Source organism: Musca autumnalis, unplaced genomic scaffold (genome assembly GCF_047663935.1).
Source record: "Musca autumnalis isolate F117 unplaced genomic scaffold, ASM4766393v1 scaffold_4, whole genome shotgun sequence".
NCBI classification, from domain to species: domain Eukaryota; kingdom Metazoa; phylum Arthropoda; class Insecta; order Diptera; family Muscidae; genus Musca; species Musca autumnalis.
In genome coordinates, this window is record NW_027411977.1 from 78011279 (window position 1) to 78024445 (window position 13167).

General features: G+C 36.0%; 1 protein-coding gene across 1 annotated transcript; it reads right to left on the reverse strand.

The window, feature by feature from the left end:
- Positions 1-9957: 9957 nt before the first annotated feature.
- On the reverse strand, positions 9958-12808 carry mei-P22 (meiotic P22). The gene is made up of 4 exons (XM_073983639.1): positions 12569-12808; positions 11974-12508; positions 11551-11916; positions 9958-10712 (listed from the first exon to the last, which is right to left on the reverse strand). Exons 1-4 carry the CDS (start codon positions 12603-12605, stop codon positions 9980-9982), a joined length of 1671 nt encoding a protein of 556 aa, XP_073839740.1. The 5' UTR covers positions 12606-12808; the 3' UTR covers positions 9958-9979.
- Between the last annotated feature and the right edge of the window lie 359 nt (positions 12809-13167).

Genomic DNA, 13167 nt, shown 5'->3' on the forward strand with positions numbered 1-13167 from the left:
GGTTGATGCTCTGCTATCAGTTTCAACTACTTAAGGAAGCACTGAGGTTGATGTACAGAGTTCAAGTTGCTCAAGAGGAATGAACGACTTTATTGAATTTTATTCTACTTAGCTTCATTTTTGAGAAGCGCCAAAGTCGTTTAGTCATATATGATAAAATTTTGTAGTACATAGTTGCTTAAAATAGTAGTATTAAATATATTTACAGAGGTGTATTTTTAGCTGTTAACTTTAAAATTCAAATATGAGTTGTATTCTTAATGTTAACTTAAGTGAAGTTAATGGAATCGTAAACGTAAAGTAATGATAAAAGGAAATATGTACACATGAGAAATTTATTTATGGTAAACAAAAGAAAACGTAAAATAAAATAATTCAAAATAATGTTGATCCGTTTCAGTCTCCCCCTCTGATGCTTGGAATCGTCCCGATCAAGCATCAGCACATTTCTTCTTTTGTCTTCTCCTTCGTCTTGGGGTTCTTCTGCTACGGAACTTAGTTGACTTCTTTTCGGGTATCTCCCCCTGGATTAGAGGTACATTGTGATCGCCAATGTTTGATGACGTGGCACCCGCTGGATCACTTTCTTTATGCACGCACATTTCGATATGGAAGAGCGGCATGAACATGCTGTCTAAATAGTCATCTGCTTGCTTTCGTTTTGATTTTACTGGTGGACCAAATAGCCTTGAAGTATTGCCTGGTGTCTCTTCATTTGCTGGAATGGCTCCACGGAAGATATTTTGAATGCTGTGAGGCGAATACTCATTTCTTGTCTGGATCGTGGATGTTGATGGCATTGCCGGAGAAGGAGGAATGTTTGCGAGAGGAGAGTGATGACGATTTTGTACTTCTCGCAAGATACCTGGAGTTGATGGTAACGGCGAGATTTTATTGTTGCCTTCTACAAACTTAATGAATTTGGACATTCCGTCGACTGCTTTGGTTGTGGGTGAATCTTCATGACCTTTGATGTCTACTGAGTATACACGCATGTCCATTGGATTGGTGAATGAATACTTGCGTTTTGGGTCGTCTTCAAAGTACCAGTATCTCTGCGCCATGTTCAAAATTATTCCGGTCTGTTCCATGAAATCAGTACCAATAAGAGTTCTGTTTTTGGTAGCATATGGGAGACAGACAAATCGAATTCTTCTCGTTCGGTTGCCAATACGGATATCACATATCGTTGATTCGACTACTTCGGTTGATGATGAGCCATCTGCTAAACTAATATCAGCTCGAACTTGTTGAAAACTGCACCCATTTGCTTTTAAAATATTCGTTAGGCTCAGGCTGGCAACACTAACTTTGGCACCCGTATCGAAAACTGCCTCTCCCAACAGTCCAAATATCTCCACATGTGTTGTAGGGAGCGTACGACCAATTACAGCAGTTGAAATAGTGTTGAAAGAGAGCGGCTGAGGGCTGTCTTTGTTGTTGTTGCTACAGGTAGCGCAATTAGATCTGTACACGCCAGGCGCACCGCATCCATAACAAGCAACTTCTGCTTTTATTTGTGGCAATTTACTCACGTTTTTTGCTGGCTGTGTGTTAATACCATGCTTTTGTTGTTGTTCGGCTTTTTGTTTTTTTAATTTTCTGCACTCATCCACAGTGTGATTGGTGAAATTACAAAAACTGCATCGCACTGTTTTTCTCTCGCTCTTTTGCTTGTCTGGTTTTGAGTGTGTCTCTAGCAACAAGAGCTCTGCTTCTCTACAAGCTGACAAGAGATCTTCAAATGTTTTGACATCGTCTCGGCGCACACGCTCTCGTATGTTTGTATTGAGCAGGCCAAACACGATGTTTATTTGCACTTCCTCGGCGACAGGCACTTTTAGTTGAGAGAACAGCAACCTCTTTTTACATATGAAATTGTCTGTGTGCTCTTTGTTCTGCTGTCTCGTCTCGGAAATTGTTGCAAATATGCGCCAGTCAGGTATTGGTGGAGAAAATGTATTTTTTATTAACTTGATGGCGTCGCTGAATGTGGTGACAGTGCTTTTTACACCTATCCACCAATTAGCAGCGTAGTCTTCAAACAGCAGCTGTAAACCTTTTACGGCGTCGTCGTCTGAGATGGATTCTATCTCTTTGTAGACAGTTATGGCAGTAATAAACTCTTCAACTACGGCGGCGTCTCTCTGCCCCCGAAAGCGCGCAGTGCAATGAGAAAACGAACCCGTCCGGTTGTTTTTCTGCATTACCTGGAGAAGCTGTTGAAATTGGCTGTCTGTGAATTGCGCCATATCGTCTTCGCTTGACACGTACTCGTCGCTGTCTGCTTGTGTGTTGTTGTCCTCGGCTTCAACTTTTAGGTCGTCGTTCGTGGCCACTGCGTTGGGCGTCAGTGTAACAGGCCGTTTGCGAAGGTTGTATGAGGACATACAATAAAACACCAAATGTTTAGGTTTTGAAAGAATACTTATTCACTCTCTATGTTGCGGTTGATGCTCTGCTATCAGTTTCAACTACTTAAGGAAGCACTGAGGTTGATGTACAGAGTTCAAGTTGCTCAAGAGGAATGAACGACTTTATTGAATTTTATTCTACTTAGCTTCATTTTTGAGAAGCGCCAAAGTCGTTTAGTCATATATGATAAAATTTTGTAGTACATAGTTGCTTAAAATAGTAGTATTAAATATATTTACAGAGGTGTATTTTTAGCTGTTAACTTTAAAATTCAAATATGAGTTGTATTCTTAATGTTAACTTAAGTGAAGTTAATGGAATCGTAAACGTAAAGTAATGATAAAAGGAAATATGTACACATGAGAAATTTATTTATGGTAAACAAAAGAAACGTAAAATAAAATAATTCAAAATAATGTTGATCCGTTTCAGTCTCCCCCTCTGATGCTTGGAATCGTCCCGATCAAGCATCAGCACATTTCTTCTTTTGTCTTCTCCTTCGTCTTGGGGTTCTTCTGCTACGGAACTTAGTTGACTTCTTTTCGGGTATCTCCCCCTGGATTAGAGGTACATTGTGATCGCCAATGTTTGATGACGTGGCACCCGCTGGATCACTTTCTTTATGCACGCACATTTCGATATGGAAGAGCGGCATGAACATGCTGTCTAAATAGTCATCTGCTTGCTTTCGTTTTGATTTTACTGGTGGACCAAATAGCCTTGAAGTATTGCCTGGTGTCTCTTCATTTGCTGGAATGGCTCCACGGAAGATATTTTGAATGCTGTGAGGCGAATACTCATTTCTTGTCTGGATCGTGGATGTTGATGGCATTGCCGGAGAAGGAGGAATGTTTGCGAGAGGAGAGTGATGACGATTTTGTACTTCTCGCAAGATACCTGGAGTTGATGGTAACGGCGAGATTTTATTGTTGCCTTCTACAAACTTAATGAATTTGGACATTCCGTCGACTGCTTTGGTTGTGGGTGAATCTTCATGACCTTTGATGTCTACTGAGTATACACGCATGTCCATTGGATTGGTGAATGAATACTTGCGTTTTGGGTCGTCTTCAAAGTACCAGTATCTCTGCGCCATGTTCAAAATTATTCCGGTCTGTTCCATGAAATCAGTACCAATAAGAGTTCTGTTTTTGGTAGCATATGGGAGACAGACAAATCGAATTCTTCTCGTTCGGTTGCCAATACGGATATCACATATCGTTGATTCGACTACTTCGGTTGATGATGAGCCATCTGCTAAACTAATATCAGCTCGAACTTGTTGAAAACTGCACCCATTTGCTTTTAAAATATTCGTTAGGCTCAGGCTGGCAACACTAACTTTGGCACCCGTATCGAAAACTGCCTCTCCCAACAGTCCAAATATCTCCACATGTGTTGTAGGGAGCGTACGACCAATTACAGCAGTTGAAATAGTGTTGAAAGAGAGCGGCTGAGGGCTGTCTTTGTTGTTGTTGCTACAGGTAGCGCAATTAGATCTGTACACGCCAGGCGCACCGCATCCATAACAAGCAACTTCTGCTTTTATTTGTGGCAATTTACTCACGTTTTTTGCTGGCTGTGTGTTAATACCATGCTTTTGTTGTTGTTCGGCTTTTTGTTTTTTTAATTTTCTGCACTCATCCACAGTGTGATTGGTGAAATTACAAAAACTGCATCGCACTGTTTTTCTCTCGCTCTTTTGCTTGTCTGGTTTTGAGTGTGTCTCTAGCAACAAGAGCTCTGCTTCTCTACAAGCTGACAAGAGATCTTCAAATGTTTTGACATCGTCTCGGCGCACACGCTCTCGTATGTTTGTATTGAGCAGGCCAAACACGATGTTTATTTGCACTTCCTCGGCGACAGGCACTTTTAGTTGAGAGAACAGCAACCTCTTTTTACATATGAAATTGTCTGTGTGCTCTTTGTTCTGCTGTCTCGTCTCGGAAATTGTTGCAAATATGCGCCAGTCAGGTATTGGTGGAGAAAATGTATTTTTTATTAACTTGATGGCGTCGCTGAATGTGGTGACAGTGCTTTTTACACCTATCCACCAATTAGCAGCGTAGTCTTCAAACAGCAGCTGTAAACCTTTTACGGCGTCGTCGTCTGAGATGGATTCTATCTCTTTGTAGACAGTTATGGCAGTAATAAACTCTTCAACTACGGCGGCGTCTCTCTGCCCCCGAAAGCGCGCAGTGCAATGAGAAAACGAACCCGTCCGGTTGTTTTTCTGCATTACCTGGAGAAGCTGTTGAAATTGGCTGTCTGTGAATTGCGCCATATCGTCTTCGCTTGACACGTACTCGTCGCTGTCTGCTTGTGTGTTGTTGTCCTCGGCTTCAACTTTTAGGTCGTCGTTCGTGGCCACTGCGTTGGGCGTCAGTGTAACAGGCCGTTTGCGAAGGTTGTATGAGGACATACAATAAAACACCAAATGTTTAGGTTTTGAAAGAATACTTATTCACTCTCTATGTTGCGGTTGATGCTCTGCTATCAGTTTCAACTACTTAAGGAAGCACTGAGGTTGATGTACAGAGTTCAAGTTGCTCAAGAGGAATGAACGACTTTATTGAATTTTATTCTACTTAGCTTCATTTTTGAGAAGCGCCAAAGTCGTTTAGTCATATATGATAAAATTTTGTAGTACATAGTTGCTTAAAATAGTAGTATTAAATATATTTACAGAGGTGTATTTTTAGCTGTTAACTTTAAAATTCAAATATGAGTTGTATTCTTAATGTTAACTTAAGTGAAGTTAATGGAATCGTAAACGTAAAGTAATGATAAAAGGAAATATGTACACATGAGAAATTCATTTATGGTAAACAAAAGAAAACGTAAAATAAAATAATTCAAAATAATGTCGATCCGTTTCAACTGCGTAATAAAACTTTACGTTACAATTCAAATTTTTAAATTAACGGAAATTAAACTAAACTAACTTAAACCTATCAGTTACATTCGTAACAATATCGTGTAAAGTACCCATAAGTCCAATTTACATATGCATATTAAATGATTTCGTTTTACGATATCCTAGAATCAAATGAAGTGTATTTACATCTGTTTTTTTGCGTCATTTGCTTACGCACACAATCGAACATACACATTTATACAATAACACAAACACACGCACACAAAATATTTATTCAGAAAAATAGGAATTTCACAACACAAATGTGTATCAAATAACTTAAATTAATTCCAAAAACAAAAAAAAAAACATAATTTTTGCAAGTTTTTTTACCATTTATTTTCACTTTTGTCATCGTTTGAGTATTTTTGTTTTTCTACAACACACACAAACAAACAAAGACATCATAAAACAGTTGCATTTTTTGGTAGATTATGACGAAAAAGCAGGGTTGCGTATAAAAGTATGGTGTTTTCGTGCGTTGTTTAGAATAAATGACGTAGCTATCGTCATTTATTTTTGTATGGTAAATGACGCAAAATGTTGCCTGTTTTAGCAAATAAATGACGAAAAAGTTGCTAATGTAATTTGGACATTATTAGTTAAGCTACCTTTGTATTACATACAGTCAACCCAAAAAGTTTACATACACCCTATAAATCTCGAGTTTTAAGGGTAAGGAAACATTTTTATGACAATCCAAGTACTAAAGGCCTGCGTACATAAGCTGCTTTGCCTGATTGCCTTGCTTACCTGCTTCATTTCTGACGTAATAAAAATAATAGAATAAAGACGAAATTTCGAACTGGCCTTCTTTGTTCTTTTATTTTTTTATTGAAGCAGCAAAGCAAGGCAATCAGGCAAAGCAGCTTATGTACGCAGGCCTTTAGTTCTATTTCATATGTCTAATTAGGCGTTTACACCAGACAGTTTGTCCTCAAATACAACTCTGATTTACTAACACATGCATAGATTTGTCGTTTGTCTCTCAGCTGTCCATCAGTTTTTCACAGACAGCCGGGTTGACAAATTTTTGACATTTTTGTGAAAAAGAAGTGAGATGATAATTCAAATGTGCTGAAAACAAAAGAATATGTACAAAACAAAATATGTGAACGGAAAACAAAAAGAAATCGGTGATTTTCATTCATAATTTTACAACTGTTTTCGCAGTTGTCTGGACGCCTACCTCACACAGGCAAGTTGTGGAATTTTGACAATCAATACATGAAGTCAACTGTCCTGTCATTTGTAAACGCAGGGTAACGAACAAAATTAAATACAACAAAATATATTCCATAATACGAATAACGTGAAATTCTATAAAAATTAAAAAATGAATAGGGAAAAAGTGTACATACACCCAATGAAATATTGAGATTACCCATGGTAGAATAAGAAAAGGTAGCAGCAATACACAGCTGACTGAACTGGGTTGTAACGTTAGTGTCAAATTTCATATGACATTTTATACATTTATTTATATGTACATTAGGGACATATATTTTTTGAGAAAAAAATATATCATTCGGAAAAAACCATTTCCCAGAAAGACTTCTTCATATCAATGATATGTAACCTCCTCCAAGTTCGAACGATAAGCCGCGCAGTAAATCCCCGCTTGTAGAGGCGATACAACGTTTGTTAATATGTGAGGTATTTTGTTAAAATTTAAAAAAATAAAGCCCTAATAAACATGTGCTTCTTTGATTTCTAAAACAAAACATTGAAACAGCTTCTCCTTTTTCTATGAATTTCCAGCGACCCCAAACTTTTCTGCAAGAATTCTACTTTCTGCGAGAATTTATGCATTTAGTGGAATGATGTGGAAACATAAAAATTGAAAATGTAACGAATTTTCATTCATGTTTTCCAAAATATTCAAGCAAATGTGAAAAATTATTAGTTTTTTAAATTCCAATAATTTATAGACATTTCCTTCTTTTGTTTACAAATACAACTGGCAGTAACGTTACAAACAAAAACAAATTCCTTTGTGGTTGTTGTTCGAGTTGTATTTGTTGTAGTATTAACTTTACCTTGTATTTGTTCTACCATGGAGATTACCGTAGAATTTATGGAATAAGCAATACAAATTTTACATTTTATTGCTTTATCGAACGTCTTTAGTTGTCCATACCTCGCGTATAGCTTGTTAAAGCGGACCCTTGCAGATTTCTTTGAGTTTTTGAGTTTCTTTATAAAACCCCAGAAAATGCAGTGGTAATGATAATTTTGAGATTCTAGAGCGCTTTGAAGTTGTCCTTGTAAGCATTATATGCTCCTGAACTTCGCAAAATGTACGAATTCCCGACTTCTCTCATAAAGTTTATAGGTTTCACTGCATTCCAAGGGGTAAATTACATGCAGAAGCCTTGGAATTACCTGGTAATAAGGTCTGGTACAATCCTCGAGCATCCATTGAATCAGCAATGTAAAATTATTCGAAATTCATAGCGCTTTAGTGACCCTAACGATCATAATACGGGAGCATAGTAGTTAACAGTGTAAATTTCATGCATTCATTGCATGGTAGAACAAGAAAAGGTAGCAGCAATACCCAGCTGACTGAACTGGGTTGTAGTGTTAGTGTCAAATTCCATTCGACATTTTATGTATTTATTTCTATGTTCGATGTATATTAGGGATATATATTTTTGAAGAACAAATTTATTCATCAGAAAAAAACTATTTCCCATAAAGACGGCTTCATATCATTGACATGTAACCTCCTCTAGGTCCGAACGACATGCCGCACACTAAAACACCGCTTATAGAGGCGGTACAATATTTGTTAATATGTGTGGTATTTTGTTAAACTTGAAAAGAATAAAGCCCTAATAAACATGTGCTTTTTTGTTTTCAAAAGCAAATGATTGAAACATCTTCTCTTTTTTCAATGAATTACCAGCGACCCGAAACATTTTTGCAAGTATTCTACTTTCTGCGAGAAATTATGCATTTAGTGGAATGATATGGAAACATTCAAATTGAAAATCTAACGAGTTTTCATTCATGTTTTTCAAAATATTCAATCAAATGTGAAAAATTATTAGTTTTTCAAATTCCAATAATTTATAGACATTTCCTTGTTTTGTTTACATTTACGTTGACACTAAGGTTTACAAACAAAAACAAATTCCTTTGTGGTTGTTGTTCGAGTTGTATTTGTTGTAGTATTAACTTTACCTTGTATTTGTTCTACCATGCATTCATTGGTGGTGCTTTTATTTTGATGCTTTGGAAACCTTAGGAGCGGGTTTGTAGAATAATGTTGTATATTTCTGATAAAGTTAAGGTCCAAAAATTATATCAGACCTTATTACAAGGTAAATCCAAGGCTTCTGCATGTAATTTGCCCCTTGGAATGCTGTGAAAACCATAAACTTTATGAGAAAACTCAGGAATTCGTATATTTAGCGAAGCTCAGGAGCATATATTATCCACAAGAACAGCTTCAAAACGCTCTAGGATCTCAAAATTATTGGTGCCACTGTATTTTCTGGGGTTTTATAAACTACCAGACTGAAAAACTCAAAGAAATCTGAAAGGGTCCGCTTTAATAATTATTAATAAATTAATATGGAATATATTTTTGTTAAATTTAATTTTGTTCGTTAGGCATATGAAATAGAACTTTGTACTTGGATTTTCATAAAAATATTTCCTTTCCCTTAAAACTCCAGATTTATAGGGTGTATGTAGACTTTTTTGGTTGACTGTAGCTTAATAAAGGAAAAAATAGCCCACCTTTACCAAGGCAAGAACTAAATGAGTAACATCATAAAAACCAAAGTGTGAAATTAAGTATACGCAGTTTTGTCAAAGAAAATACCGGTGTCCATTGAACGAGATAGTGATCAGGATCGTTCAATTGAACGAGATTGCCCAATTCTAAAGATCACTGCTGGATAACCTTGAGTTCGTTCACAACTTTCCTCAATCAATACAACATGTTGAATGAGGAAAGCTGTGACCTTAAAGGCCTACGTACATAAGCTGCATCGCCTGGTTGCCTTGCTTGCTTCTGATAAAAGAATAAAAAAGAAAAGGGCAACCCAGTTCGAAATTTGCTCGGCCTCCTTTATTCTTTTATTTTTATTATGTCAAAAAATGAAGCAGGAACGCAAGGCAACCAGGCAAAGCAGCTTATGTACCCAGGCCTTAAGCCACATCGCGCCAAGATCGTTATCCCTGGTGGCGCCCATAATGTAATAGCTTATAGAAATATAAGCATATATAAACACATTTATGCAAATTGTATCCTTACCATGGCACAATTACTAAGGTAGTGGTATCACACCAGCGAATATGAAGTGTCAAATCCCTTCATAAAAAATTATTTTTGTTGTAATTTCCCCAACAACATAAAGAAAATGTTGAAATAACATACTACAAATATGTCGATGCCACTACCAGGTCGATATGCCTTGATCATTACTTAAATTTGTGTTAAACCTGGATAGTTACCAATATATTCTTTAGTACGTTTATATATAACCGGATTTAACAAACCGACTGGGTTTCAAATCTCAATTCCATTGCTTATATTTCAAATAAATCCTCATAAAGAAGGTTAACCCTGCAAAAGGCTATAATATAAACATGGTTTTATACACATAATGTATTTTTTATGTATTTTTATTGCTAATTTTCTTTTTGGCTACTCAGAATAACTTCATTTTCAGATGAGCAATTAGACGGCGGTGTATCCCGCTCAAACAGATCGTGGTCCTTTACAAAGGGTTTACTCAAAGCTGCACTAATTTTTTGCAATGCATTTGGTGACATTGTAATTATTTTTTCCAATAAATTACGCAAATAATTTACTGGCAAGTTTAAGGTCACTGCCAAGGCATCTATGTGATAGTCGTATAAACGATATCTGGGCTTTTTTGTTTGCTTTATATCATCTGTATTTAAAATACCACGTAATGATTCAGTCAATGAAGGAGATGACATTGAAGATGAATCTTGTACATCTAATGTTTGCGTTTCCTCGGGTGTTATTATATTTGGAGGCTGAATGAGAAATGTCTGATTGTGAATAGCTTCTGGTGGTAGTTGATGTTTAAAATGTGGTGGATATATATGCGGCAACATTGATGGCTGTGAAAACACTCGATTTCCCTGATTAAGTAGAGCTTCCGGCGGTAGTTCGTATTTAAAATTGGGTTGATAAAAGCTAGTTAACGTCTTCGGTTGTAGATGCATAAAACGAGGATATTCATTTTTAAGACTATAGTTTTTATATGTTGTTTGTTTAGTCTCTTCAGAATTTTTAGTTTGAGATTTTGGCGGTCGATTACCTCTTTTAGATCTCTTCTGTTTGTTTTTAGGTGATGTTTTTAGCAGTTTTGTAGGTGGCAAGGAGCAATTACTAGAAAAGAAGAAAACCTTGGTAAAAGTTGGAAATAATGTAAGTTTTTTAAGAAAACATAAACCATAAATGTGAGAACACAATGAGAAATTCATGCTTATCCAAGCCTGAATTTGTGTAAAGGAATAAAGAAATCCAAAATTGCATTTGAATTAGATAGAACCTGTTTTTTATTCATTTACATGAAATTGGGCGTGAAGCAAGCAACAAAAGTCATTGTTTTTTACCTTTAAGGTGAGAACACAATGAGAAATGTATGCTTATCCAAGCCTCAATTTCTATAAAAGAATAAAGAAATCCAAGATCGCATTTGTATTAGGTAGTACATGGCCTTTGCTCATTTACATGAAATTGAGCGTGAAGCAAACAGCAAAAGTCATGTGTTTCTAGCTTTAATTCTTCGACAAGATATGATGCGACGCAAGCAAGAAAATCCATTGAGTTTTGGCCTTTATTAAGACATGTTGCCCAGTAACTATTTACAAGATTGGTTTAGCTCGTCAAAGTCAATAAAATATAAAAACGACCCTTTCTTAATAAAATAGGAAAATGCAATTTTATTAGTGTACATAATATTGATCTGTTAAGGTGAGAACACAATGAGAAAGTAAGTAATGCTTTTTCAAGCCTGAATTTTTGTAAAGGAATAAAGAAATCCAAAATCGCATTCTACCATTAAGATGCAAACACAATGAAATATGACTCCTCTTAAATAAGGACCAGGTACTACCTAATTCAAAAGCGATTTTTGATTCCTTTATTCCTTTACAAAAATTCAGGCTTGTGTTCTAACCTTTAAAAAAGAAACATCGTTATATATAAATCTACTTTGTCTCACCTGATATTTATACCTGATAAATCTTCAGCTTTAATTAAAACGTCCATTGGGGGTTTCTCCTCTTTCTTCAAATATTTACATGGAAGTTTTTCTGTATCCACAGTTCCTGACTTGGGGTTTATATTTTCATTTGTTCTTTTTATGTTTCTTCGAGATGATGCCAAAGGCGGTTTGCTCGTTTCACAGGCAACTCCAGAGGTTTTCAGTAGTGACTCTTTAGATTTCTTATCCAACAAATCTAGAGGTACATTGTTTAATTTCTGATGAAAATTTGGTTCCCTTTTAGCTTGGACCTTCCTTCCTTTACGTTTCTCTGTAATAATTGTACTTTCTTCTTCCTTTTTGGCGCAAAATGAAGTAGAAATACTGAAATGCAAAAATTTTGTAATTAGCATAAACAATAATATCCATTTATTAGATTACCCAGGCTTTTGGGCTGAATTTTTTTCAGTTTTAATTACTGACAATTCCTCTGATACGTTATCGCTTTGTTCAGGATTCTCTATTTTTAATTTGCCGTTTGGTTTAATTAATTGAGTTTCTTCTATGGAATAACTATTTTTTTCAGTCGAAGTATTCGTTACATTTACAGACGTCCCGCCAATCGTATAACCTATACGCCTTCTGCACGTAACTGTTGACTTTCCTCCTTGTTTTGTTTGAACAGTTTTATCCCGACTTGATAGTTCATCCGTCTTCAAAGATGTAACTGAATTTTGCTTAAGATTAAACGGAGCGTAACTCTCTTCATCTTCTCTTATTTCAGTAGGAGAAAATAATGATTGTGTCGTTGGAATGGTTTTTGGTCTTCCACGTTTAGAACGAGTAGTATTCTTCGGAAAAATATTTAATTGTTGTATATTTTGATTTAAATTCACTACTCCTGACGTCGTTTGTGCAATCTTACGTTTCTCTAGCAAACGTTGGGAACGACGAATACCCATGTTTGCATCTGCATCTATTCGCAAAACATGAAGATATTACATTAAGAAAAGCTTAAAACTTTATATATTCTTACCCTGTATCATATTTTCTGCTTGACTATCGGATTCCATCCATTAATTTTTTTTATAAACAGATTGAACTGTTACCAAAATGATCAAACTTTAGAAACCTTGACGCCGTAAATATTTTATGAGCTAGTGGCTTTGTTCATTGTTGATCTGTCAGCGTCATGCATGGCACAATCACCAGTAGTGGGATTCTGTAACTCATTTTTGCTGTTATCGATAATTGTCGGTAAAATTAAAATGCTTATAATTTCGATAATTAACGAAAATTTTCGGTAAGTTAACGATGAATAAGAAGTAGTCGCTAGCCTCTACCGACACAAACAGTGATGCCAACTTTTCTTTATGTTTTTAGACATAATTTTGCGATTTAATTTTACCGATTTTTGTCGGTAACAGCAAAAATGAGTTACAGAATCCCACTACAGGTAGATGCATCAGCCGACAACTACAACAAAAACCAGTTCAGTACTGCGAAATGTCAAAAATGTTTTCCAAAAATAAAGCGATTCACACAATTTTTTCAACAAAATTTTGTTAGGCTGGTATTAATAATCGCATTATTACAAAATTCCACCAAAAATTCACAATTTTTCTTTTAAATTTT

Excerpts from the sequence above, each read along its gene's own strand:
- mei-P22 (XM_073983639.1), bottom strand. The coding sequence starts at position 12,605 with ATGGAATCCGATAGTCAAGCAGAAAATATGATACAGG. Across the intron at positions 12,509-12,568 it reads AGCAGAAAATATGATACAGG|ATGCAGATGCAAACATGGGT; the intron begins GTAAGAATATAT and ends TTTTGCGAATAG. Across the intron at positions 11,917-11,973 it reads AATTCAGCCCAAAAGCCTGG|TATTTCTACTTCATTTTGCG; the intron begins GTAATCTAATAA and ends TTTGCATTTCAG.